The sequence below is a fragment of the Melanotaenia boesemani genome, chromosome 6, assembly GCF_017639745.1.
Source record: "Melanotaenia boesemani isolate fMelBoe1 chromosome 6, fMelBoe1.pri, whole genome shotgun sequence".
Lineage (NCBI taxonomy): Eukaryota > Metazoa > Chordata > Actinopteri > Atheriniformes > Melanotaeniidae > Melanotaenia > Melanotaenia boesemani.
In genome coordinates, this window is record NC_055687.1 from 6,772,646 (window position 1) to 6,800,442 (window position 27,797).

Here is a 27,797-nt window from a genome sequence, read left to right on the forward strand (position 1 = left end):
ACACAGCCCATTTAAAACAGGACAGTGTCACCTTTTTAGAACCTTGCTGCTGTTTTTTTTTCTTTGTTTGTGTGTGTGTGTGTGTGTGCGTGTGTGTGTGTGTGTGTGTGTGTGTGTAGTGTACAAAAGTGGACAGAAAGGTGAAGTTGAAGCAGATCTGATTCACCAGGGGAGGCATCCACAGGGGAATGGCACCATATTTGAAGGCCAACTTCAGAAGGGTGTGGAGGTCTGTAGTTAAACTTAAAAGCAGAAAATTACAGCAACATGAACTCACACAGATCCAATCCTACTCAATCCCCTTCATGTTTTATGACCCCATGGAAATGTGTGGTGGTTTTTGAATTGCGTTGTACATTAAATGTGCTACAAAAAAAATTGTCTTTTTGGTGTATTGGCTGGCAAACACCCTCCCATCTGCTTGTACTTCCTTTACTTCTTATTTTGCAAATTTAGACAGTTTTGGGGCAAATATTGACTTACACGTTAAATCTGACAATGTAGCACCTTTCTGCAGGACCGTGAGGACTGTGCAGTCTTCTTGAAAACTAAACTAACAAAAAAAAGAAAAGGAAAAAATTGTAATTTACTTAACTATGGACTGATCCAGGAAAAACCTTTAAGGCATCCAGGTTTCATACTAAGTAATCCATTTTCTGTACTGTTGACATACTGTTGACAGTATGACATAAAAACACAAATAAACCTCAAGTAAACTAAAATATTTAAGTTCTTCTCCAAACTTGTGCATTTTCTCCATAAGTAATTGCAGCTATTTCTTTCCTACTTCAGCCCAATCACCTACAAATCATCAGGAGGTTGAAATAGTTTCCCTCATCACAGTAAAACATGATCAATGTAAAGGCATATTCCAAAGTTAACAGTACAAATATCAGAGAAACACTAGCAAAGAGGGACATTTAGTAACGAGTAGTGAGGTTATAATGATGTAGAATAGAGGTGATACTATGAGAGCAACCTGGATCTGCATCGTGTAGGGATCTTTTTTGTTTTTTTTTTGTTTTTTTTTGTACAATGCCACATTTTGAATACACAGTGGTTCCGTGGCAACTGTAAAACAGTCTCTTTGCCTCAGTACAAACTCACGTTCTCCCACTCCACCAGGTACTGCACCTTCCCATCTGGTGTGACACGTCTTGCCAAGATCCTCACCGCTTCCCCTCCACCCCAGCTCCTATTCACAGTCCCATCCCCACCTCCCACGCCCATCCCCACTCCTCCTCCGCCTGCTCCACCCCCCCCACCCATGCCAGCCTGATAAGGGGGTACGTCGCGTAGGACGAGCGGCTCTAGCTGCTTTTGCCCTGGCTGGTGTTGGTGGTGGTGTTGGTGCTGTTGGAGATGGTGCTGGTTGTGGTTGCCACTGGAGTTTATTGGATAAGAGAAACACGTTGGTGGTAACCTGCAGGTGTCTTCCACACTGGGGGAAACAAAGTGGAAAGCACACAAGTCATACAAGAGACAAATAATTTCTTTCTTTGACAAAACAAAGACAATACTGGATTGTTAGTGGAATACTTCTTAATGGTTTGTGAATTAGTGTGACAGTTAAATCAGCATCACCACCAACATTCGGTGGACTAAATGTTGGCTTCTCTCTGTTTTAATCAATTGATTTGACAAAAAGTAAAAATGTTAAGTAAAGAACACTCAAATAACTTATTTATCAGTGTTTTTTATGCAAAAATCTTGTTTTTTTCTGGGCTTTAACTTGTTTTAATCATGTCTTTACTAGAAAGAAGTACCTTCCAGTTTATTGGCTTTACTATCAAACCTTATTAGACTAGTTAGTTCAAAATGCAGCAGTCAGACTGTAATATTACAAAGGGAATATGTGTAGTTCTTGCTGATGGAGAAACGGAGTGACAAATGTTAAAAAGGTTTTAGAGTTTGCACAATTCTAAGGAGCTTGAACGTATAGTAATAGCTCTTAGAAAACAGTATTTTTTATACAGCAAAAGGTGATTCCCAATCTTTCAAAATGCATTTTTTGCATTTTTCATAGATGCATGCAACTAAAGAAAGGGTAACAAATTATGTCTATGTGACAGGCAGCTGGAAACAAAATGCAGAGAGATCCATTGTAAAACTAGTCCTGTGCTGGTGTCTGTTATCAGTAGACACCACACTGGTTTATCCCTTCAGTTAGGAGCCTTTTTATGCTTGAATGATTCATAGGTCAGTCTTTAGTTATTTAATTAACTTAAAAAAGACACGTTTAATAGAAATTCTCAGTCACATGGACTGGGCATTAAAATGATCGAAGAAGTAGTAAATGTCCAAAGAAAAACTTTAAAAAGCTTCAGAAAGCTGGAGAAGTGTTACTCAGGACCACTTAAAAAGATTACAAGACTGCTTGGAAGAAAAATCTGAAAAAATGTGGTTTCAAATGAGACTTTTATACAGTACTGATAAAATCAATCTGAGGTCATTTCATTTCAGTCCCTCATTCATGCCACAAAACGAAACATGACCAGGCCTTTCTCATTCCCACATTACAGAAAGGTTCCACTACATAGATCTCTGTAAAGTTCAAACCAGAAGAGTAAAAGCAAGCAAATGTCATGCTCGACTATGTTCGAAAGCCAGTGTAAAGAAGTGGGTCTTAAGCGAGGACTTAAAACCAGAAACAGACTGGGCAGCTCTAATGTAAAATGGCAAACTGTTCCACAACTTTGGAGCAGCAACCGAAAACGCTCTGTCACCCCTGGATTTGAGCCTAGAAGACGGGAGCTTCAGAAGGAGCTGTGTAGGAGGCCTGGCTGGAGCATGCTGGTGCAGCAGCTCTGACAAATACAAGGGAGCCAAACCACTTAAGGCCTTAAAAGCAAGACTTTTTACGTTTACACTGAACTTCTTATATAAGAAACAGCTTTAATTGTTAATTCTGTCATTTTTTATTCTGTTTTATACCATTTCATAGGTTGTTTTGGTTTAATTGCTTTTCTCTGCAGTGTTCTTGTTGTCATATTGTGTTTCATGCAAGATATGAAATCATATGTTCTTCTGTTTTTAAATTAAAAGCATTTTTGGTTCAGCCTATATGAAATATGAAAAAAGGTGCTTTGAGTTGATTTGACACGTGAAGATCCCACTCAGTATTTGTTTGAGTGCCATATGAAATAGCTAAGTGTGTAGCAGGTTACGATTCAAACATTTTTCTGAAGAGTTTTTACAGCTTTTTACAGAAAAGTGAATATCGTACTTGCACTTGTAATGAATCCAGAAACAAGACAAGATGCTGGTGTTGATATTTTCTCCTCTGCCTGTGTTAACATGCAGCTGTTTGCTGACACTTTTCCCATTTTGACTTTAACTGATAATTTGTCAATAATGTGTCTACTGCTTGATCTGCACTAAAAATGTATCTCACCAAACCAATCAGTGCAGTTTGAAACAGAACTGATGAAAAGTAACACTCCTGATTGATGATTTGCAGCTATTAAAAAAGTATGTTCATCATCATTTCAGTGTGTGACATCTCAAAAAGCTCTAATGAGACAAAAAGGAAAAAAGTCCAGTGATTTAATTAGTTAGAACTATTCAAAAGTTAATAAGCTCATTTCTAGGTATCGGCAAGTACTTAAATGCACGTACTTGTGCTCCAACAATTATTATCCTGTTTCCAAACCATTAAAAAAGTGTTCTTTAAATCCCCACTGCTGAATTTTTGTAGATTTTCTGACTGAGGTGCGCCCTAACAACAGCTAATCCAGCATCCACCTTGCACCCTGTCTCTCCTCTGAGCTTTTTCCAGCCAGTAAGTCAGTCCAACGCTGATTCTTGTCTTATAGCTTTTAAAGTCAGAGACTAACGTGTTACTTTAAAGGATGAGTAACACAATAATTAATATGTGTATTGAATTTGGTTGATGCAGGAACAGAAGTTTTTTTCCTTTGGACTTGTGAACAAGGCTCCAAACTAATGATCAAAATAATTTAGGCATTTAATTTTAGAAAATTCACTTAGAAAATTAAGTCTGTATACACACTGGAAAATGTGTCTAACATATTTTTCACAATAATAAATCTGTCATTTTAAAAAAGCAACTCCCAGATCAACGATCAAGATTTAATTAAAGTTATGATCCAAACTTTAAAGTTGCCCGCTGGTTATTCTTACATAGACCTCTTAATTGTTAGTGAGGAAATAATAAATAAGAAAAACCTGTTGTAGTGATGAAGACTCCTGGAGAATGCAGTATTTCCATTGTAGGTTGTGTGGTACAGAGCGTACATCCGCTTGGGAGGAGAGCTGTGGATGAGATGCACAGAGGCGGACAACTTTAATCTACAACTAAATCATATTGTCATTCAGAAGTTGCAGAAATACAGAAAAGAATACAATTTAGAAGCTCCTTTCACACAAAATAAAATAAAAATACTCCCTCTGGTATCTAACCTCAAAGCTTATCTGCTTTCAGTGTATCTACAGACCTCTGCTGTCACTCAGCAACAAGATGTGAGAAGAATTTTCTCTGTTTTGGTCACAATGCTAAAAGCTGACATTTGAGATAGTCTTTTCTACCAACATCTATTGTGCTATGGTGGTGGCAGATATCCTAAAACCTCAGTCTGTACATCCAATTTATTTGCATCAGTATTATCACTGGCATCATCTAATTTCCTAAAAATATCTTCCTCGTGCATTTCAGATCGCTTTTGCAGCATAAGCTCCAATTTTCTGTAACAGATCTTAGGTCTAAGGGGGACTCACGGCTGTTGGTTTCTGTCCGAATAGCTAAACCTCACAAATGGGTGAACAAAATTAATAAATAAAATGAAGTTAATAGGTCAGCTTCGATCCGGGGAACCTCTCCTGGTGAGCCTTCTTATACTCGGTTCACTTCCTTAACTCTGTTTGTTTTACTCTTACCCATCCCTGTTCTCCCTCACTCAGCTCATCACAACGCCACCCCAGATGTCCATTTCACATTCTCCTTCCTTAAACATTCAATAAATCAAGCTGATATCATTGTGGTGTGGTCCTTAATGGTGAATGGATAAAATAAAACAATAAGGAAATCAAAGCAGCACCTCTGGCCAAATCAAACCTAGCCTGGTGGCTTGCCAGGGGGACCCTCTGGATCAGGGACCTAGCTCGTTTCCAGGTCTCAGCTCTGCTGATTTTGGGTAGAATAAACTATATAATCTAATTCTAATATTTCTTGTTACAATTTATTGTCTTCAATAGAAGAACGGTGACTTGGATGTTGATAATGATGGTGATGATGATGATTACTTTTAGTATTTGTATTATTAGTATTTTTATTAGTATTAGTTTACTAATATTGGTAAGTTACTATTATATAATTGCTTATATATTATATAATTGTGCTGATAACAACTTGGTCCTCAACAACTCTGAGACCATGGAGGTGATCATTGACTTTAGATGGCAGAAGTCTGACCTGCAGCCCATCACCATCAGTGGGGAGTGTGTGGGAGTGTTTCATGGTGTGCACATGGATGCAGACCTCTAATGGAGCTCCAACACCTCAGCGATCATGAAGCAGGCCCAGCAATGTCTCCACTTTCTGAGGATCCTCAGGAGACTGGAAGCTGCTGACCATTATCTACCACTGCTCCATTTCTATATGTTTCCCAAGCTGCACCATGGCACATAAGAAAGCACTACAGAGGGTCTTTAACACTTCCCAGAAAATCATTGGCCACCCTCTTCCCTTCCAGAAGAACCTCTTCAGAACTCATCTGAAGAGGGCATTCAGCATTGTAAGGGACAGTACCCAGGTCACATATACAGAGTGCTGAGGTCACACAGTAATAGACTTAGGTACAGTTTTTACAACTCTGACCAATGCCTTGCTTCCTTGATGTGGACCCTGTGCAATATATAATATATTTTATTTTTCTCAGTTTTAATAGGAATAATGGATAATATATTATTATTTTATTATTATTATTAGTATTAATAATAATACTAATAATAATAATAATAGACTGGATTTATAAGGCTGACAGAACTAAAGGTGCTTACATTGGATCAATTATTCATCCACTCATTTATACTTGGTGATGGTAAGCTACATGTGGCAGCCAATGCACGCCAACAGCCTCTCCGACCACCACCAAAACATTCTTTACCAGTGATGCCACTAACACTGGAAGCAAGGAGGGTGAAGTGTCTTGACCAAGCACACAACAACAGATGACTGGCGGAGCGGGATTCAAACTGCCAACCTTCCAGTCATTTGACGAACTGCTACTAGACCAATCTAGTTGTACTAAAATGAATGTCGGTATAATGACAATAAAGATTTGATTTGTCTTATTTTATCTTATCTTGTCTTATTAATATGACTTGACCTATCACGTTGACTTAATTATGATGTTAATGAGTTCATTGTTATGATAAATGTTGATATGGTTAGTATTAGTATATAAATTAATGATATCACACCAATACTTCACACATTTACTATGATGATTCTTGGCTTTATTCCCTGATGTTCTCCCTTGTTTTTTGTCTGTCCTCCATCTTGCATCACCCATGCTTTAGTATTGTTGTTATTTTGTTTTCTAAATAAAGTATACAAATAACAACAGATGCATCTCTCCTTACCTCACATTAAGCTCCTCCTCTGACTTCCTGGAGTTGTAAAGGTTGGCCCCTCCCATGTAGCCATGGCAACATGGTAGTAACTCAACAGGGTTGGCGGCAACTTGGGGTGGACAGGCCTGGGTACAGAAGACACACAGACCAGCTAGTGTCAGGATGCCAACATCATCACAGGAGTAAATCAGGCATTGATACCTTCATGTTCACTCGTACATTAACTTAATTCTGCATATGAAACATTCTGCTTTGCACATCTTTGTGAAATATGTACTTTTTGATCATTAAAAATATAATAAATTCTTAGTTTTGCATAATCTAGAGACAAACATGGCCAGATATCGCCAAATGCCCAACAGAATGGGTGTGAGCAACATTAACAAGGCTCCTAAGACACAAATGCATGATGTCCCACTTCAACGCATCACTTCCAACATACATCATAAGGGGCAGACTGGTTAGTGAGGCAGCTCTCCACCTACTCAAGACCCATGAAAAGTAAAAACATCAGAAAATCATCAGAGCCATCAATCACTGGGAACATTATCGGTGAAGACGCCACCTAAAGATTTCTTATCACTGGACTGTGACGTACAGCACCACACTGAGCCCATTATCACCCCCTTCTCTAGTTTGACTATAAGGGTGGGAGATTATTATTCAGTGGCCCCGGTTGACGTCTGTGCCTTTAAATGGATGTGCTCTGTCAGAGCTGCACTGTCAAGGTGCCAGCACCACCTGGCCAAACTGTAATTGACTGCAAAGTGCACTTGGAAGTGATCCCAGGCTACGCATATCAGCATTCCTACCCATCTCACTTTCCCCACCACAGCGAACATGCTCCTCCAAGACGGATGGAGATTAGCATCAATCAGGAGGGGAACAAAGGGGCCTGGATGTGCCAGAGTGAAAATGAGTGCTCTGTGGAGCGTATTGTTCCAGGATTACAGTATGTGCACATACACAGATCACAGTGATGTGTAGGAAGAGTATACAACACAATGAGCATTCACGGTTAAGAATGTCATACAAAAATAGTAACCACCACTTGTGATGCTTGTTTCAGTTTGATCCGCTGGGAATTGGGTTTGATGATAATGATAAATGTGGCGCTGAAGGTGCAGGTGTTGATGAAATATATTAGCAGGTTTTTGCAGGATTGGATTTCATATTTTTAAGAGAGCAAAACGCATGACAACTCATCTCTCACAGCTGCCTCTAATCTTACGGTTTACTCTATAGCATCTAAAGACTAAACATACAAGAGAAAGGACTGAAAAAAGCTGAGGCACTGAGCTTCAAAGGGTGTAAAAAGACACACAGACTGATCTAGAGTGCGAAATGAACCTTCGCCACATCGTCTGACTGACAGGTTATTTGAGTCGCAGCGAGCTGTTTACCTGGCTGCATTTAAAAGAAAAAAGGAAGAAAATATCAGTGAGGTTAGTGACCCAGACCTCCCCTCCTCCTCCTCCTGAGACAGAGGCGCTGACCTGTGTCTCCATGATGCGACGCTTTGATTTGCGTGACTCTGGCCCCCCCACTCTTCTCTGGCAGGGTAGAGACAACGGGCTATGGAGAACAAAAACACACATAAATAAATATATGATCATTAAATCATAAATACAGCCCCCATGTGCATGTGCCTCATGTATTATTGTGGCTACATGAAGGTTTCCTGACAAGTGTGACATAAAAGAATACAATCATGAAAAAAAAAAAATACTTTCAATATAAGGTTTTACATTTTAGGACATATTTTTTTAAAAAATCCTCTGAACCTTCCTAGGTTTTATAATTACAGAAATACAACCTCAAACAATGAGCAGCACATGACATATTAGTGTCAATATCTATTTATCAAAAACATAGTCAAAATGCAAAAACGGGTGTGAAGACCTCTTTAAAAGCAGAAGTTTTGGCAGTTTGCAGAATTCAAGTGTGTGTTAACACATGCTGAGAATGATCTTAGAGAATGAACTGTTGCTGCCCATCAATCTGGAAAGGATGGTGAGGCTATTTGCAAACTATTTGGAGTCCATCGTTATACAGTAGGACTTATTATTCACAAATGTAAAACATTCAACACAGCTGACAGTCTTCCAGGGAGTGTAAATCAAAATATGTTCGTTCCCATGCAAAGCTCAGAGAAACTTAAAAAAGACTCAGACTTAGACTCTCCAGGCCTCATTTACCATGGACGTTCATGGCAGTACAATGAAAAGGCTTAACAATTATGGCTTGTTTGGAAAGGTTTCAGGAGAAAGCCTCCTGTCCCTAAAAACATGGCAGCACAGTTTAGGTTTGAAAAGCTGCATCTGGATTAACAGTGAAACAATGAAACAATGTCCTTCGGACAGATGAGTTCAAACTGGAGATGTTTGGTCAAGAAGCACAGCAGCATGTTTGGAGAAAACCAAGCACAGCTGATCAGCACAAAAATCTCATCCTCAACTGTCAAGCACGGAGGTGGAGGAATGATGATTTGTTGGCACCGCCAGTGTATGAATGTTTGATGGTGGTTGATACGGTCGTCGGCACAAATTAGCTGCCATGTTTACATGTTTCCCCCAGTAAGCTGTGGCTACACATGAAGCTTAACAGCATCATGCTTTAATTAGCCAGAACATTTAAATCTAATCCATTTTTTTACATTTATTTATCGGTTCTTGTTTTGCAGCTACAGGACCTGATCACCTTGCAGTCATTGAGTGGACCATAAACTCCTCTGTATACCAAAATACTCTAAATTCAAATGTGAGTCCATCTGTCTGACAGCTAAAGCTTGACTGAAACTGGCTCATGTAACAGGACAATGATCCTAAAAAGAAGCAGATCTACAACAGAATAAGAATCAAAGTGCTGCAAAGTCCCAGTCAAAGTCCAGTATGGTATGTCATGTGGTGTTTCCTTTTGATGTTGCATTAACCAATTTTTTGCTTTTTTAAATGATTCTGTTTTGATATGTAAAACCACAAAACTGAAAAGTTGTTTCTTTTTCCACAAGACTGTATGTTTGAACCTAAACAACAGTCAGATTTGTCCCTCGTATCCCTCACAACCGAGCTTATTGACTTTACTTGCTAATGAAAATGTGAATTTAAGGTTCAATGATCCCATAAGTGGCTAAAAAGTCCATTAAACCCCTGCACAGAACGGACAATGCACTCTTCATTATACTATAATTGGAATTATACCAGCATTTGAAATTTTAATGTGTATTTCATCCTGGGGGAAATTATAAAGAAAACATCACAGAGATATAAAAAAAAGCTTATCCTCCTTGTAGCATTGATGTATTCAGTAAAAATGATGGTAATCTGGGCAGTGGATTATGAGTGTTTAAAGTTGACATTTTGTTCTGCAGCTGATATGAGAAAAATCTTGTGAAAAGTTAATATAGAAAAGGAAATATTGCAGTTATAATATGAATATAAAACTTTAATATTTCTACTTTGCAAGTGGGAATACAATGGAAATCTTCAAGTACTCTACATAAAAAAAAGATCATTTCTTCCCAGTTAAATTAGTTTTGGAGTTCACCAGGAGAGAGCTGGTCAGGGAAATTCTGACCTGATGGTGACTCTAGATAAAACATTTAGGATTAACAACACAATGTACATAAATATCCAAGTTAAAAGCTGTGGCTTATTGTTTCTAGCAGCTCATATTAAGACTTCTTCTGCCAGTTAGCAGCTCAGCAAATCATAATTCACTCATGCAAAGAGAAGCATCCCCCTTTTTATCGTTTTTATTTAATAAACTGGTTTTATCAGGTAGCCACGTAGGTTAACTTTAGCATTTAGAATTTTCTGTGAGAGTATTTTGTTCTCTTTTTAACAACTGTATAGAAAAGTCCCCAATTCAAAAAGGAAGGTAAAGATTTGAGCTACAAATATCTCTTGAAAAAAAGCTTAATATCTAAAATACGAGCACAGGGTCCACTTGCAAAGAAAGAAAATAACTTCTCTAGTTGATCATCTAAATGACTGCCCGGTGGAAATTTACAGCTATTCAATCAAGCAAAAGGCAATAAAAGAAACATTTCCAAAAACATTTTTATATCATTTTCATTTCCATTTGATATCATACATGGGACATAATATGGAAAAAGAACCACTTTTTCTGTGCTTGAGCAGATATATGCTGGTTTCTGAGGTGACTATCAACTTAAAAACCTAATCATTTATTTTGGAATCCCCCTTAGGATTGGAAATATGTCATATAGTAAAATCATTTAGTTGATTTGTAGTAAAAGTTTACAAGTGCCAGCTCAGGGTAGACTTTTTAAACATCCTCATCTGATTTTTTTTTTTCCTTTGCTTTTCCATAACAGAAAATTCTTATCAGTAGTTGTTGAGCTAATATTACTATTCCATTAGTAATAATAAATTCCTTTTGCTATGTTCTTTGATTTTTCCCAGTCAGAAGTTGTTTTCGTTTGTCAGTGAATGCAACAGTAGTAAATAATTGCTCTTATGAGCATTATTTCTTAATGTTAGCCTCTGGAACCTTAAACCAAACAGGAACAGCTGAAGCAGAATATGTTGAGTCAATATGTGATGGAGGAATTATCACTGACACTTACTTCAGTATTCTTATCTGATGTGCTACATTTTAATGACAGGGGCCTCGTGAAAATGTTGGGCCTCATTCACCAGCAGTTTTTACAAACAAATTTGTTCTTAAGTCCTACTTATGAACTTTTTGCAAGGATTGTAGCATTCAAGAAAATCTTCATTAGCCCCTAACGACAGCTACTTTGGCATCCATCTTGCTTTCAACCTGTACTCTGAGTTCTCCACAGCCATTAAGTATGTCTGGTGTTAATTCTTATCTCTTGCTCTTCCTCTAATAACGTCCTTTTACGTTTCTTTGCTGAATTATTCATTGTACGTATTTAATGGCTGGTGTGTTGATATCCACTTGCTAGCGTGTGATGTGGTGCGCAAAGCAATTCTTAGTTGCAATGTCATGCAGCATCCCAGTGTTGAATCAATTATAACCCCGAAAGTTTACAAATTTCAGGATTTATTTATTGAAAGAACTGAGTAGTATGAATTTCAGAGTTGTGTGAACCTGCTTCCCATCTAAGCACAGGGGAACAAAATCTGACCGTCCACCAGAATGTGTTCCCCACGCTAAAGGCTAACACACCAATTATGATGATTTAAAGATTTATTCATCAAAAGGAAACAAGTTTGGAAAAGATTAGTAAAATATTTGGGAAAAAGTCTATGAAATTATTATTAGATCTCCTTTTAATAGGACATATCAAGCAACCATATTCCTATAAAATCTGCATTCAAAACCCATTTCCTTACAGTATTTGCTATTGTTAGAAACATAAGTTTGTTGAGAATGAAAACATGAAGAAGTCCTCTTTTCAAGAACACACTTCCCTTCCGTGCGGACGGTACAGGGCTTTAGCTGAACTAAAGGGGGAACAAATGGGCCTCAATACAACAAATTTCTTAGCATTGGAACGCTTCTGGGCACCAACGACTCCAGAAATGTACATAATGTGCATAATAAATGTCACCATGCCATGAAACAAGTCAGGAATGCAGAGTTTCAAGATCTGAAAGTTACAAAGTGCAACTTTAAAATGACTTTTGGTCATTTATGAAGAATTTTTTTATTTCAAAATAAGAAGCAATATATTGCAGATCGTGCCCTTACATTATTATTTCCCTCAGAGGAAAATGAAACTATTTTTCATTTATTTTATTCAATCAAGTACAAGTCGCAGTCAAGATGTGATATAAATCTGTCACTGGTGGCACACACATGCACATCAAAGCACCCTCACGCGATCTGTTACCTCAACGGCATCCGAATCCACTCCATAAAGGTCCAAGTCACCTGCAACTCCCAGATTCACCTGCTGAACATGGTCTCTGATTAGTTTTATTAGGAGTATGTGATCATGCCCTGGTCTGCTGGTTGACAACAACACTGATCAACCTCCAGACTCACCTGGAGGTTATATTTCATCAGATGCACACACTCGCTCCATTGGTGCACCACCTCTTAAAAGGATGCTGAATGTGTTTAGATACAAACACAGTTTATTTGCTGTACAAATTTTAGAATGTTTAGAATGTAAAAAGAGATGGAAATTTTCTGTGTACCACTTTCCGCCTTAAGCCACGACATGACGAGGTGTGCGTCTTGATGCGCTAATGGGACTAGACTGCCGGCTCACTGTCCGAGTTTGAGAATGATTTAATGCCATTTTGTACATAAAGCTGCTTTTATATGATTAGAATCTCACCGTGTGATTACCTATAGCCAAGTGTATTCATTTTAAAATGAAGACAAACAGGTTTCAGTGCACATCTTTATTATTTTTATTCATTTTCCTTCATTCTTTTAGAATTATGCTTGTTGTTTGTTTCATGACTTTTTATAGGTATTTTTGGGTGTTCAGCTATGCAAATTAGGGCCAGCTGGCACATCCTTTTAACTTACAGAGAGATTAGCACTGAGCAATCTAAGAAGAAAGACACAAACTATTTTTTAGTTTACAAAAAATGTTCGGGAATCTGATGGATACTTTTAGTAAAAAACGTAAGTACAACCTAACAACAAATTAAAGAAGATTTGTAAGATGTTGGTGAATGAGGCCTATTGAGCCTAAAAGAGTGATCAGTACTGTTATTGGACAAAATTTAGAGGAAGGAATATAAGTATTGTGAAAGAAGAATGCCAGTCAAGTATTTTTCTGAGTTTGTTGTGTGGCTGCCTGAGCTCAGTTTGTGGGGTAGTGTTAGCTCTCAGATAAGGTACTGTTTTCCCCCCATTAACCGATAATGTGAATTAAGGGTGTAATTTGTGTGGGAATTCTCATTAGCATGGTTAAGAATAAATAAAAAATAACACCACACAGAAGAGGGTGGTAGAGTTTAGAGACCCACTTCACCCCTCAAAACCATTAGTGCAAAATCATGGCTGAAAAAGAGGCTGATTCATCTTTCAATCGGTTTTCTTTCATAATTAGCCAACCAAAATCTTTCTTTTTAAGTTTGCTCCACTCTGCAACTGTTTTAATGTAACTCACCCTGAAGAAGCAGATGCTAAAAACTAAAAAGACTAATAATGTCTGTAAAACCTACACACTGGGGGAGTTTCATAACGCATTTAGAAGAATATTAAGACATTGATCCTTTTGCTGGTATATGAAAATTGCATTCCTTTGATTCCTGAGTTAATTGTTCATGCGTAATGACTACATGCCCCGCGGGATTCCCCAAGCTCTCACAGAGATAAGACACTAAATGAGCCCCACTGTCCTCGCTCTGACCTTCTCCGGTGGGCGATGTTGATAGGCGGATCAGTGATGAGGGGTGATGAGTCAGACATCAGCGGAGGGGGAGCTCGGACCTGAAGCCCAAAAAGACACTTCTTCTTCTTGATTTCTTTTCCAGAGACAAACCTGATGATGAAAGATATTTTAGTTATTACTCATCTATGAAGCTATTACTGAATTAAAAACAGTGAAACACAGAGTTCTTGTTTTTCTGATGACGGCCAGTGATGATACACAAATTCCAACGGTAGTGAGTGTGTAATTAACTTATACATAATTAGAAAAGATTTGCCAAGAGAAATGAGCTTTTTTTCATACAAAACTCAATTAACATCCATTTAATGCAATTACACTTTTCTGATTAAAGATTTAATACCAACAATTCGTGCCTTATGTTGACAAACCAAAATAAACAACCCAAAATGTTCAATTTCATCTGGTCTAAATGACTGCTACAATTTTCTTACTTTATTCAGTGTCACACATTTCACCTCACTCATTTGATCCTGCGGGTACAGAATTACCACCTGCATAGCACTAAGTAGACCCCCTCCATTTACAGAGTGCAACTCATCAATCCAGTCGTGTGCGCTCAGTGTTTATTCCTCTCATCATGCGACGACTTACCTGTCCTTGTGGGAGTTTAGAGCGTTGAGGAGATTGTGACAGCGGTCTTGCCTTGGCGTGTCAGAGAGCTGGGGGACAGACGGGAATGAAAAATCAAAGCAGTGTTTACGCACTGGACGACACACCATGATTGCATGCAATCATTTTCTTTTATAGCAGCTGACAGCTGTAATGTTGATATGAAAAATTAACTGGTGCAGCTACACGGCTGACAAACCCTGCTGTTACATGATGACAAGACAAACAAAACATTTCAAAATGTCTCTGTAAAAGCAACTTAAAGGAGGACCCAAAATGTCACAGACATGCAATTGTTTATCCTCTACAGAGCAACTTCAAACACTATACTTTCTATCAAGACTTGGTGTCTTTGACAGACTTATCCATGTTTACTCAGTCTGTCCAGAGGGATCTGGATATCACTAATGTGGGAGGTAAGATCGTATACTGGTGGTTTTCAACCTTTTCAAGTCTTGATCAGTATAGTCAGGTTTCTATTTGCCCTTTCAAGGCATAATAAAGTTCATCCATGCCAATTCTAGTGAAAGCGGCTATAACATGGCCACTTTGGTGCAATGATGGTTTGATGCTCCAATAAAACTATCATTTACATTGTTTTACAAGTCTTCCATTGTGACCAAAAAGCAGCTTGTTTAGTTTCCATGTCAAACTGTGGTCATTAAAGGTTTTCAAGGCTAACTTTATACTTATATCTGATAAGATTCTGATTTATAAAGTCAGAAATTCCATTACCACTAAGTTTAAAGTCTAAGAATCCCAAAGTGACAATGCCTGCAATTATTTATTTCTAATAACATTATTTCAAGATCACTAGTTTTTCGTTCTGTTATTCGGAGATCACAAAGCTCGTTTTCATGTCATAGGAAATACATTTTTCTAATTTCCTTAAGAAATTGTCCTTCTTCTTGTGATAACCACCTACTATTACTGGTTATCAAAAGATAACAAGCTTTGTTATTGTTAGATTATGAGATGATCAAGCTGAGCACAAAAACAAGTGCTTAGCATCTAATTTCATTAGTTAAAATCTTTAGGTTAAGGCATACATGTTATTCTGTTTGAATCCAGGTAATGTATTTTCTGCACTCTATCAAAGAGAAAACTTTCATTTTAATTCTAACAAAAAATTGCATCTCAAGAAAACAGTCCTTGTTATCTTGAAAAAACGAGATTGTTAGCTTGATTTAACTTGCTCTATGTCTGAATCCTTTGTTGTCTATGTGCTTGATCTGTGCTGGATCAAGCTGAGCACAGTGCACATTTGTGCATGCTGTCCATTCTCACTGCGCTGGTGTTAAAACACGTCCAGCCGTGTGAAAACACCTTGTTGTGTCCATTTAGAAAGAATCTGCTGATCTGCTACTCAGGGTTCTGGTTTTTCTGTGTCTCAGTGTGACTTTCTCTATCAGACTGTCACATCGCCCGCTTAGCTTGAAGCACATCTGTAAGTAGTCACTGTACAGATGAGCATTAGCTCTCCAAACTTCTGTCTCATCCTAAGGATATTACAGATTAACCACTTAGAATTGCCAGCTGCTTTGTGTATGGGTCATTCACTTCCCAGACAATTCTACAGCTGATATAAGCTGGAAACTTGGGCTAAAAGAAGCAATTCTAAGTAGCTGCATCTACATGAACCCACACTGTGTGTTCTCCTCTGCCTCCTCATCAGAAATGCCGGGGTTTTCCTCTGACAGCTTGGCAGATAGTCGCTAGATTTGTTGCTGGTTGCTTTTTTACAAATAGAGTTGGTAGAGGGATCTGAAAATTCACTAAATATAGTGCCAAAGTCACTAGGTTGGTGCTCGAAGCTCACTGTGTTAGCCGAGCTCCAAGGTGTGCATCATTATAATCGGTGTACCAGGAAATTATGCACTGACAAACATTCTGAATGTGTTAATTTTTCTATAAGTTATTTTCTCTGTAATTAATTAATGGAAATAACAACTGGAACCCCTTATTATTATTATTAATATTACAAGCTAAGAACAAAGCATCATGTTCTATTTTGTACAAATAGCAATGTGTTCAATGACAGAGGTTGGACAATGTGGACACACGAGACAATAACTAACAGACGTGCAAATAAACTGCAGCTATCTCCATATTTTATGAGCAGGGCAGCCATGTTGGATTTTAAGATCAAACCTGGTGTTCCTCTACCTCTTGAGTTGAAAATCCTACTTGTGATGAAATTCCAGCTAATTTTTCCCATTGAAAACTTGGAAATTTTGACCTCCAAATTTAAATGGAATTTATCAATAGCACAACCCAGGATTTGCAAGCTGTTCCTCCGCATTGTGAACTGTACTGTGACACCAGTTAAGCTCTTTAATCCCTAATTAGTGGTTAAGTTGTCACATCTTCCAGAAGAAGCAAGTTAGTGGATGATGCTTCAGAAAGGTAGAGTGTGGTAAAATAGTAAGGATTTTAACATTACAGGGTTTAAACCTACTTTAATGGATTGTTAAAATAAAATCATTAGAAAAAGAGCATTGGAAGCATTTAGAAAAAAGCCTTAGTGTTCAAGACTAGTTTGTTAGAAAAATTGTAATGATCAGTTAAAATCAATGGATAAATATGTTAATATTTAAAGTATTAATAAACCAGCTGAAATTTTTAGCTTTGGGTAACGAAATAAACAGTTAGCTAAAGTAAAAAATGGTCAGTTAAGTAAGGTCACCAGGTACTGACCTAAATGATTAAAAAACACTGCCCTTTTTAACTTCAGCTTCAGCTGTGAGCTTACATAGAGGTCGGACATTGAATTTTACTTTAATGGTGGTTAATATGCTTTAAACCTCAAACACAAGAGTCTTGGGAACATTTCAGATCATTTCATCATGGTGCTTAAACAAGGAAATATCAATACCGCGCCCAGGAGCAACGAGTCCCAATTCTCATTGGTGAAGGACAGAATTTCATGGTCAAAATCAAAGTATTTCCTCTTGCAGCACAGCGAGAGATGGTAGAGCACTAAATGAGCCAAATCCACCCTGCATTTCAAAGAAAAATAAGAAGTACATGGTAAAATATATGTAAGTAAAATACAACAACAAAAAAACTCTTTTTTTTTTCTTTTACCTCTTTTATATTTTCACAAAATTACTGCTCAATTTTTTAATTGTAGTTAATATACAACATACAAAGCACACATATATGAAATGTACTTTAACTTTTTAAAATGTCAAATTTTTGCAAATAAATTCTGAAACTCACCAAGTCATGGGTAGTCTTTGGATTGTCTCTGGTCCCTTTGCACAAACTGAGCACTGGAACTGATAAAACCTACAAAGGACACATGGAAAAAACACAGAGAGAATAAAAAAAGAGGTTAAGCATCATGGACCCTTTTCAGACCTGGTGCTAACATAAAATCCTTGGTGATCAGATCACATTGGACTGCTACAGGTGTGCTTGCACTCAGGATGCATTAAGGTCTGACTGCTTACACCACATTCACAAATGGTTTGAGGCAGTTGTCAAATTCATCTAAAAGTTTGAACACAAATGTGTTCTGGGTCATGTTGAAGGATCATCTACTGGCCTGATTTTCCAGTTTCAGTTCCAAAGCTGCATCCCAACTAACAAGATGTACCATTCATAGACAGCATCCTGCTTGCTCCTTGGCTGCAGGATGTGTCCTGTCAATCCTCAGAGTTGCAGTTTAGCGGGTCCTTCCCAGAATATTTAGACCTGAGCCACACATTCCTTGATATTTGACTTAGTTAATGTGGAGTATGGTGGGAGGGTGAAATATGTTGTTCTGCCTTACAAAGCACACACAGCCCATTCATGTCTTACAAGCATTAGTTGTAATATGAGTTAATGATTTCAGGCTTGCTTAGAGAGAAGCTCAGAATGAAAGCTGCAGAACATTTAAAAGCTTCAAGTCTTGTCTACACAAACACAGTAATGAGAGAAACACTGATTTTTCTACATGTCTTCTGCCTCCCATCCACATACAAAAGCTGCTGCTCATCCCTGAAAATTTATATTCTTGAAACTTCCAGCCAGGTTGAAATTTGATTGATTGAATGACAGAGTGAGATATTATCTCCCTGGTGCGTGCATCAGTTTGTTGACATGGCAACAAAGGATGCAAGAAAGAAACTTGTTAACAGGACTATTAACATAAAGGTACAGTAACTTCCCAGTATATATTAAATTCAACAATGTCATGTTGACCACTCAAAGCACTTTACACATTCACCCATTTGCACACTCATACAGCACTTCTATGGTTCATACTAACTGCTTTAGCTCTAACGCACACATTCATTCCCCCAATAGACACATCGGGAGGCAGTGTGTCGGCATGTAGTCAGAAGAAGCCTGGAATCGATCCAACAACTTTCACGTTGGCAGAGGAAGTGCTCTTCCTCCTGAGCTACCGCCACCCGGGACAATAACAAGGCAAGAATACTGTGCCGTTGGTAGAATTAGATGTCACTGTGTTTCTTTATGGATGTGATATAAGCTGCCATGTTAATTTATACAAAGCCTTAGATTGTGTGTCATCAGTCATCAGAAATGTGATGGCACAAGCTCGACATAAATATTTCTTCATTTTAATCTTGTTCTCTGTTATGTCTAAATATGCATGTTTCTTTTAAGCTTCAATTTTTAAACTTGATCATGTTTTAATTATGTTTTTAACCAGTGTTCTTTCTTTTTTCCTTTTTCTTTAGTTTTTAATGTTAAATTATGCTTTTTGTCTTCTGCAAAGCACTTTTGATCACCCTGTTGTTGAATTGTGCCATACAAATAAACTTACCTTGCCCTGCCTTGCCAATGCCTGTTGCATAAATGAGCTTATCTGATGTTTGTAAGAAAAAACTGCAATAAATACATCTCAAACAAATCTGCAACATATTGCTGAATGTATTCATGAATTAGGAGCAACATCATTAGACCTGTCACTATTCAGTTGTTAGTCAGCCGATGGCTGATTGTGTGACATAGGTGACATGCTTATTTGCATATAGACCCAGATACTTGATGCACTTGATGCAAATGCATAGATGCATATAAGGATGTATTTCAATGGTAGGTATAAACACACATATTTGGAGCAAACACCTCTCTCATCCTTAATCGGCTCATATATAGTTTACAGAATGTGTGATCCTGCATTTTGTGAAATATTTCTTTCTTTGGTTTTATTCTTACTTGCATAGTCTGGACATTTCATATTATTAAATGAACTGTTTTTCCACCTTCCAAACTTCTGATTTAGCCCAAACATGAAATAGAAAGGAACAGACAAATGTATATCTTCCACAATAATAACAACCTGCTCTCAGCGACCCTGAAACTCATACCACAATGCTGTGTGTCTGTCCTTCTATTTGCATGAAGGTCACTGGGAAAGATGAAGCACAGACATGGTATGATGGCAGCACACGCTTACTATTCCAGTTCAGTCTTCACTCTTCCTCCATCACCTGCTCAGCAGATGTTCTACCAATCCCGCCTCACTCTGCCCGATTGTCAATCTCAATTTAATCCCTCCTTTATTCCTCCCCTCACACAGTCTGGGTAGTAGCAGTGTGTCAGGATGGGCGTAAAAGCCATTCACCTAACACAGATGGTTAATGACAATAATAACTTAATAGATGGATACATTTCATTACATGCATGAGATGCAGCTTATCTTCCATATCCACCCAGCAACATGTCTAAACTGCTTGCAGAGGACTGTTTTACCAGCTCTGGTGTCTATACCTTTGCTCCAAGGATAAAATGAGCTCTCATCCTTGTAGCATGAGTCACTCAGAACATTACCGTGCACAGTAATTATTTAATCTTAAGTTAATTAAGGAAGACAAGTGAAGCTGTCATGTAGACATCTTGATCTTCATCTTATTCAGATCAGAGTCTAACATTGCAATAATTAATCAGTTAATAATGAATTTTAATGAATGATTTATTAATGTAATAAAAATGACAAACCTTCACTACAGCTACTTAAAATGACTTTAATCATCATAACTAAATAGAAAAAAATAGAAAAAAAATTGTTGGTTAGGAAAACTTCTGGCATCTGGCTGTGTTCATATTTAGGCATGTTTTTCAGTGTGATATATTTAGGCCTAAGAATATTTTCAATATCCTTTATAGTTATTAATTAGACAACAGGAACAGTTAGTTGCAACCCAAGAGGATTTTCCGTTAAATCTCACTTCAATTTAATAAAGATTAAAACATTTGTTAAGTAGTAGTAATGAATATAAATCTATGTACTTTGTTAACTTAGACGCAACCATTTCATACTAAATTGTAAACCAAATATCAGATCTTCACTGAGAAATTACTATTTTTAAAAGATTTTTCTTTCCTTTAATCCCTTAATTTGTCTTATTTTCTAGAATAAAAAGTCGAGGAAAAAGGAAAACAGGAGGAATAATAAAGCACTATTTGCATCGCACTTCTCTTAAATATACAAAATGCTTTACAAGAAGGAAAGATAAGTTCATTTGAACAGATGTTCACACAATAACTAATATAAAAATATCTGATAAAGATATGAGATATTTTTAAAACTCTTTTTACAAAAAGAAAGGTTTCAAGGAACGATTAAAAGGTAACTTTTAAAAGCTTGATAGGTCCTTGTCTGTAACTTTGACCTGGAAACAGTTAGCTAATGTTAGCTAATTAATTGCCTACAAGCTAAGTTTTGACACAAACTGTAACCCGGAAACTGTTTTTTAAATTAAGTTTACAAAAATCATGTCTATGTTGTCTATGTCGTCTGCTGGCTAAAGCAAGATAAATAACAAAAAATAGGAATAAATTGACTAAATGGCAACGCCCTAATTACAAGTATAGAGAATTTTCATATTTCCACAGGATGCTTGGTAACATACCTGTCACCATACAACAATGGCTTGGTTAGACACTGTGTACAGGCCTCGTGGAACCATTGACCACAGCTGGCACACTGCAGCATCTTCAGGTTCCACCTGCAGTTCAACAAGAACACAATGAGTTTCATTCATATACAAGTGAGAACCGGTTTCACACTACTACTTAAGTTTGCTTCATCTTGCTTGAGGTATCAGGTGATTTTTGTTTACCACAAAGGTGAAAAAGTGCAAAATAGCCAAATATAACATAGTATCCCTTAAACATTATTCCAAAAGAGTGAAAACAAACTGCTCATGCAGAAAAAGCTGCATGCAAAACTACAAAAATCTAAGATTAGACCACTCATGAACTCATCAAACTACACTCTGCTATATCACTCACTCTCCAGGTCCAGCACAGTAGCAGTAACACTGCTGCTGATTGGTCAGATGCTGCGGGTCCCAGTCTAAAGACGACAGCTGGTAAGGGAGCCGGAGTTTCATGAACTGCATGAGCCGGGCGAAACGCCCTCGTTTCAGGGCCCCTCCTCTCTGCCAAAACAATTTTAGGACAACGCTGATTGGTGATGACCCTTCAAATCAATGTCATGTCAGCAGACAGATCACATTAGATGAGGAGAAGGATGTTCTCATCATTTTATTGTAGGTCAGCTGTGAGAGATAGTGTCTGAGACAGCGGAAGTCTAGACATTGAGAGATGGACATTGACTGATTGACAATTAGGCCAGCTCTTTCTCATCTAATATCTACAGAAATGGAGCACTTGTGATGGATTAACTGTAAATGTACTTCTCTCAACTGGAGAGTAACTTATTAGATTCATAACTATTGATTGTTCACAATTTCTATGACACAATCTAGAATATTTGAGAATTAACATAGAGAATTGAAGTGCCTTTGCCCCAAGTAAACGCATGAACTGCAGCCCACAACGGTGTAAAGTGATATATTTGACTGGATTTCTCCCATATAACTCACTGAATGTTTTTTACCAGTGTGAGACAGAGAGATTAGCAGTCTGACCTTGGTTGCAACTGCAAAGACACATTGCCGACATATCCACGAATCGCTGTCAGCTTCCGGTTCAATGGCTGGTGTGTGGCACTCTGGATGATAACCTGTAATGGGAGAAGGAAGCAGAGCATTTAAATCAAGACAGGCAGCAAGAGTGGCAATAATGACGGGGCAGCTCTATGTTTTGTGCTATTAAAGTTATAGAAGCATGCAAACATTTAACAACACTATTTGCATTTAAGAAGCAGGGAGCATGTTGACTCCTCTTTTCCTCAAAACAGACTGTCAACAACCTTGTTTCCAGTGACAGTAAAATTAGCTTCCATTTGCTTCTCATGCATTCTGCCGCTGTGTGATTTAAAAACTTCCGTCTAACCACACTTCTTGTTGAATGTTTAATCTAATCTCAACATTTTTATGGTCCATCTGAGCTTTACTCTACTTAGAAGTGTGACCTTCACTCTGCAGGAAATGCAGAGTTTGACACAAGCACGATTCTTCAACAATGACTCAAAAATCTTTTGATGTGAGAACACATCACTTATATCAGAATTTGAGGTGTGAAAGCATAAAGGCACACATGGTTCTGTGCATATCTTAGATAATACAAGGCCTCCTGAAAGCTGAAATTTTCTAAATTGAAAATGTAGCACTTAAAGGTTTTTTAATCTATTGTATTGCTGCAAGAATGTTATTTTAAACCTTTCAACTTATGGTCCTTCCACAATATTTCCAACTAAAATATTAACTTTCTTTTACTTTTTAACCATTCCTTCATTAAAAACAACTTGTGTTTTTAAGATTAAAGACTTGCTGCAAGACTTTCATGTTCTTGGGATTCAGTGGACTGGTGTTTTAATGTTCTTTATTCAGAATTCGTTGCTCCATAACTTAGAGTAAACCATCCTAACCCAGATTCAGAAAAGGAACCATCAACCAGGGCCCTCAAGGTTCGGTGCTGGGCTTTACATACTGTTCTAACCACTGATTTCTACCAGGTACATGTATGCTACGTCACAGCTGTGACACAGTTTTGTCCAGGATAAACGTCTTGTCGCCCACAATGAAATAAAGAAAAAAACTGAGACCCCTGACCGGTTAAACCTGTAATGTTTTCATAGTTCAGCAGCGCACATCTGCACAGGTACTTTTATTTTGAAAAATACCGTAAGCTTTTACACTGCTTCTCCTGTCTGATTTTCTGTCTGCCCCTATCTGAACTGCGGAAGTTGACGCATTCTGAGACACTTCTGATACACGCTGTGGCGCTCCCAGTGGATACCAAACCATTGACGAAAATGGCTGTGAATAGCAGCCGAGGCTGCGGCGTGGCCATGACTGGGTGGAAATCAAGTTCTATTGTGGTCTTATAAATCAACAAAACTGTCTTCAACTATGTTATTTTTAGAATGTTCTTGAGCAATAGTTTTTACGCTCTTAAAAAGTTTTTATTTGGACATACCAACTTTTTTTACCAGTTCAGTCCAGTACCTGACCATTGTCAGAAGAATGTGTTTTTTGTTTGTTATAGCATAAAAAAAGGCTCCTAAGCCCCCATTTACATGTTTCATGCCAAATCCAAAACTTTTCCCTTTGTGTAATGACAAAAGGAAAACCCAAATAGGACTGAAAATGATGTAGTATACATGTTTGGCCTGTAGTGGGTGGTGAAACTTTGCAAGAACAAAACCCATATGTGCACTACATCTTCATCAGACAGGGGACTTCTTCTACCAGGTCTTACTCAGAGGCATCTTTTGGTAACCCTCCACTTCTTTAGGGGTGTCTTGATTATCTGCAACTTATAAAGCACCTTAAAAACAACAAAGTTGGCCAAAGTGCTATAGGTACAACATAACATTAAAATAAAACAATCTTTTGTATAGCACATAGACACATTATTTGTTCCCATTTCTTTAGCTGCATCTATGAAAAATGCCAAAGACAACACAGTTTGACAGCCAGAAAGTGGCAGTTTTACAGCAACAAAGTGATTTCTGAAGAGCTTTTAGCTGAAACCTTGGCATATCTCAGCATGATGAGCAGTATGTCCTTAAAACATTTGAAGAGACTGAACTGGGAATGGAGTGGAGTGAAGTGGAGGACAAAATAAAAAGTGTCCAGACTTAAAAAAAACTACTATACTGTAACATCTGAAAGTGACATCTTGAAGAAAAAGGAACAAATCCAGGAAAGACCTGAACCAGGACCTGAGAGATGCATCTGGGCCTTCAGCTGATCATCTACTATTGGCTGAAGCCTCATTAGAAATGCTCTCTACTGAAACATGGCTGTCAAGAAGCCATTCTTAAGGAAGGGAAACAGGGAGAAATGGCTGAAATATGCCACATGACACAAAAAGTGGACTGAAAATTAGTGGCAACAGGTCTGATGGAGGGATGAATGCTCCTCAGAGCTCAGACCTCAACTGAGGCAGTGCTGAGGCAGTGTGCGATCATCTTAACAGAGAACAGAACAAAAGGCAGCCGACACCTAGAGAAAAGCTTTGGAAAGTCCTTCAAGAAGCCTGCAGAACTATTCCTGAAGGCTATTTAAAGAAATAACAAGAAAGCTTGCCTTTCAGGTGGCTGAAGACTTTTGTAAAGCTCTGTATTTATGCAGAAATATACAGAAATCTAAAGATTTTACAATCTTTCAAGCAGCATTATACTTTAGGACAGAGTATTTTCATGTTTTTTGGGAACTCTGAATTGCACACATGCCTAGGAGGAAAATAAGGTAATATGTTGCATGTAAGTCTACATGTTTGTGTATAGATATCTAATTTATTTTCACTCCAGTCAGGTTGCAGGTGCAAAAGCTCATATTTATCATTTATGATATGGGGCTTTCTATTTTTTTTTTCTTTAGAGTGGCATTGTTATTTACCAAAGTGTGTCAAGTCTTCAAGGTCACTGCAAGTACTGATGGAGAGCCAGTGTTTGACAGCGTATGATGAGATGTGCTTCCTTACCGTGGCGACATTTAAGACAATTTATGAGGGGTTCTTTAAGAGGTGGAGCGTCACAAATACAGCAAACTTCTTCCACTCCAGCAGCGACTGAGGCAAACAGAAAAAAGACAGAGAGAGGCAGGGGAGGGGAGGAAGTAAATGTGTGAGAGGAAGACAGAGAGAGAGCAGTCAACTGCATTAATTTATGTATATTGATTCACATCCTTGCCACCTCATTGATTACAGCGTCTCCTGCTCTCTTTCAGATTTCACTATATTTGACATCTGGATGTTCAGCTTGGTCCTAACAAGTGTCCAACTTCCCCTTTCACTTGATATAAGGTTGAGAAAGGTGGGGATCCATCTCCCAGAGGATTCATTAATTTAATAAATTCATAACTCTGATATACCGATTAAGACACTGCTACTGCCACCAGCACTCTCTCCACATTTTCAAGAATAACAATTAAGAGATCTTGAGCTAAAAACAATAAAGTCAGGACTCAACTTCTTCGGTTAAAAAAAAGAGTATTTATTTCTAACACAACAAAGAGAAAAGTTTTCCCAACAGGGAAGCTTTTTCCATTTCTAACAGAGGGTAAAAGAAGGGGGGGGGAGAGTTCTTACATGAGTGTATGTCCTTCCTCAGTACCCAGAACTCAGAGTTGTCCTCAAATCTCACCAGACAACATTGCTTGACTCCATCTACCTGAGAAAGAGATAGCAGGTGAGCCAAATGACTGACAAAACTAAATGGAAGTCTTTGAATCCACGTGAACACACTCACAGACATATACACACAGCACACAAACTCAAAAGTATGTTTCTGTCACACACACACATACACACTCACTCTTTTCACATTCCCGAGGTACAGTAGTCCATCACTCCATCGAGCCAGCACATCATCTCCCTCGCTTACTCCCCCCATCCTGAGAAGAGACACATAGAGGAGAGAGCAGGGCTCATGTGAAATGGAAATCCGATTTATTCGCTGAATACTTTGCTGCCACTGCTGACAGAGGGGGTTTACGGCCCGGCTGAGACAAGCGGGCTTCGGCACAAAGGGGTTAAAATCCTTCCCCTCCTCCTTTTTTTAGACCTGAGCATAGCGACAGCCTGTATCCACCACAGTGAAAGATGAGAGTGAGTACACAACCAGAGAGCAAGACAAATGATTACTGCATGCATCAAACACACGCACACACACACAGAATAAAACACTGCATGATGACTACTGCAATACAGTTTGAGTAAATGGGCAAAGATCACTGAACTGCTACTTGAAGCATCTGCCATGCACTTTGCTGTTGTCTTCACCTCCTCTCCCAACACCTTAGAAACTTGAATAGGTGCATGAAATGACTCTGCAGGCATTATCTGCACATTGAGCATTTGTTCCAGTGCATGCACTCAAGTAAAGACAGACGCAGGGTGCAAAACAGTGTGTGTGCATCAGATGGAAATTAGGCAAATTGTACAGTGAGCTGGCCGGCTGAAGGGTACCTGTCAAGTCAAACTCCTTTCCGTCGGGGTCACAGTGATTCCTGGATAGGGTGGACATGAAATGCCCTCATCTGCTGTGGATCTCCGCTGCCCAATTACTGTCCGCTCCAATGCGCAGCTTGCGTGTTTGCAAAAAGTGGATGGTGTGCATGTATGTCCCTGTCTGTGCCAAGCGCCTGTGTGTGTCAGTCAAGCAGTCACCGAGAAGGAGGAGGAGGAGGAGGAGAGGGGGGGAAAGGCGACTGACTGTCCGTCCGTCTCTCAGTCTAGTTTGTCCGTCCTCCGCGGTGCCGTTTCGTCATGTTCCCGTCGCTGTTGCTCTTCTCCCCCCCCTACCCACACCACCTCTCCGCCACCACCTACTGATGCTATTAAGGCGGGTTTGTAAGAGCTGCACCGGAATCAAGCCGCCAGAGACGCCATCATCCCTACCTCTCGCTCTCGACCGACTTGTTGTGACGCAGACATAAAACACTGAGATAGAGTGGGAGGGAGATACTGATCCAGAGGTGGATGCTGGGGTGGGAGGGTTCTTCGGAGAGAGTACCTTTCTGTCTGACAGACTTGACCCTAAATCGTTCTGACAAGGTGGGATTGGGATGTCTGAGAGCAGGAGGGAGGGATGGCGGTGAAGCGCGCGCTGTAGCAGGAGACCAATTAAGTGGCCAATTAGTGAGTTTAGCCGCCTCATTAATTGGTCTCTAACAAAAGGGACCGGCCAAGTCTAAGGTTTAAAAGTTTTCCAACAGAAGAAGCAATGCTGAACATCTCAACTGTTGAGCATCTGAGATGAGTTGTGAGTCTTGTCCTGCAGATTTACCCGATCTGAGGTGGTCTGTCCTGGTGGAAATTTATAAAAACCATACAGAATATTTATTTTCCGTAAAATTAACCAGGG

General features: G+C 38.6%; 1 protein-coding gene across 1 annotated transcript; it reads right to left on the reverse strand.

Annotated features, from left to right (window-relative positions):
• Window positions 1–549: 549 nt before the first annotated feature.
• Window positions 550–27,220, reverse strand: phf1 (PHD finger protein 1). The gene is made up of 15 exons (XM_041988268.1): window positions 26,900–27,220; window positions 26,247–26,325; window positions 26,021–26,102; window positions 25,415–25,501; window positions 22,450–22,544; window positions 21,809–21,957; window positions 21,427–21,522; window positions 17,777–17,845; window positions 17,430–17,553; window positions 14,537–14,604; window positions 13,904–14,035; window positions 8,091–8,169; window positions 6,604–6,719; window positions 4,189–4,275; window positions 550–1,441 (listed from the first exon to the last, which is right to left on the reverse strand). Exons 2-15 carry the CDS (start codon window positions 26,322–26,324, stop codon window positions 1,093–1,095), a joined length of 1,611 nt encoding a protein of 536 aa, XP_041844202.1. The 5' UTR covers window position 26,325; window positions 26,900–27,220; the 3' UTR covers window positions 550–1,092.
• Window positions 27,221–27,797: the final 577 nt, after the last annotated feature.

What these genes read in the sequence shown, in the direction of transcription:
- phf1 (XM_041988268.1), bottom strand. Translation starts at nt 26,324, where the DNA reads ATGGGGGGAGTAAGCGAGGGAGATGATGTGCTGGCTCGATGGAGTGAT. An exon ending in ACTCGTTGCTCCTGGGCGCG is followed by an intron (nt 14,605 to 17,429) that starts GTATTGATATTT and finishes TCTGTCCCCCAG; the next exon opens with CTCTCTGACACGCCAAGGCA. An exon ending in CTAAACTCCCACAAGGACAG is followed by an intron (nt 14,036 to 14,536) that starts GTAAGTCGTCGC and finishes TTTCATCATCAG; the next exon opens with GTTTGTCTCTGGAAAAGAAA.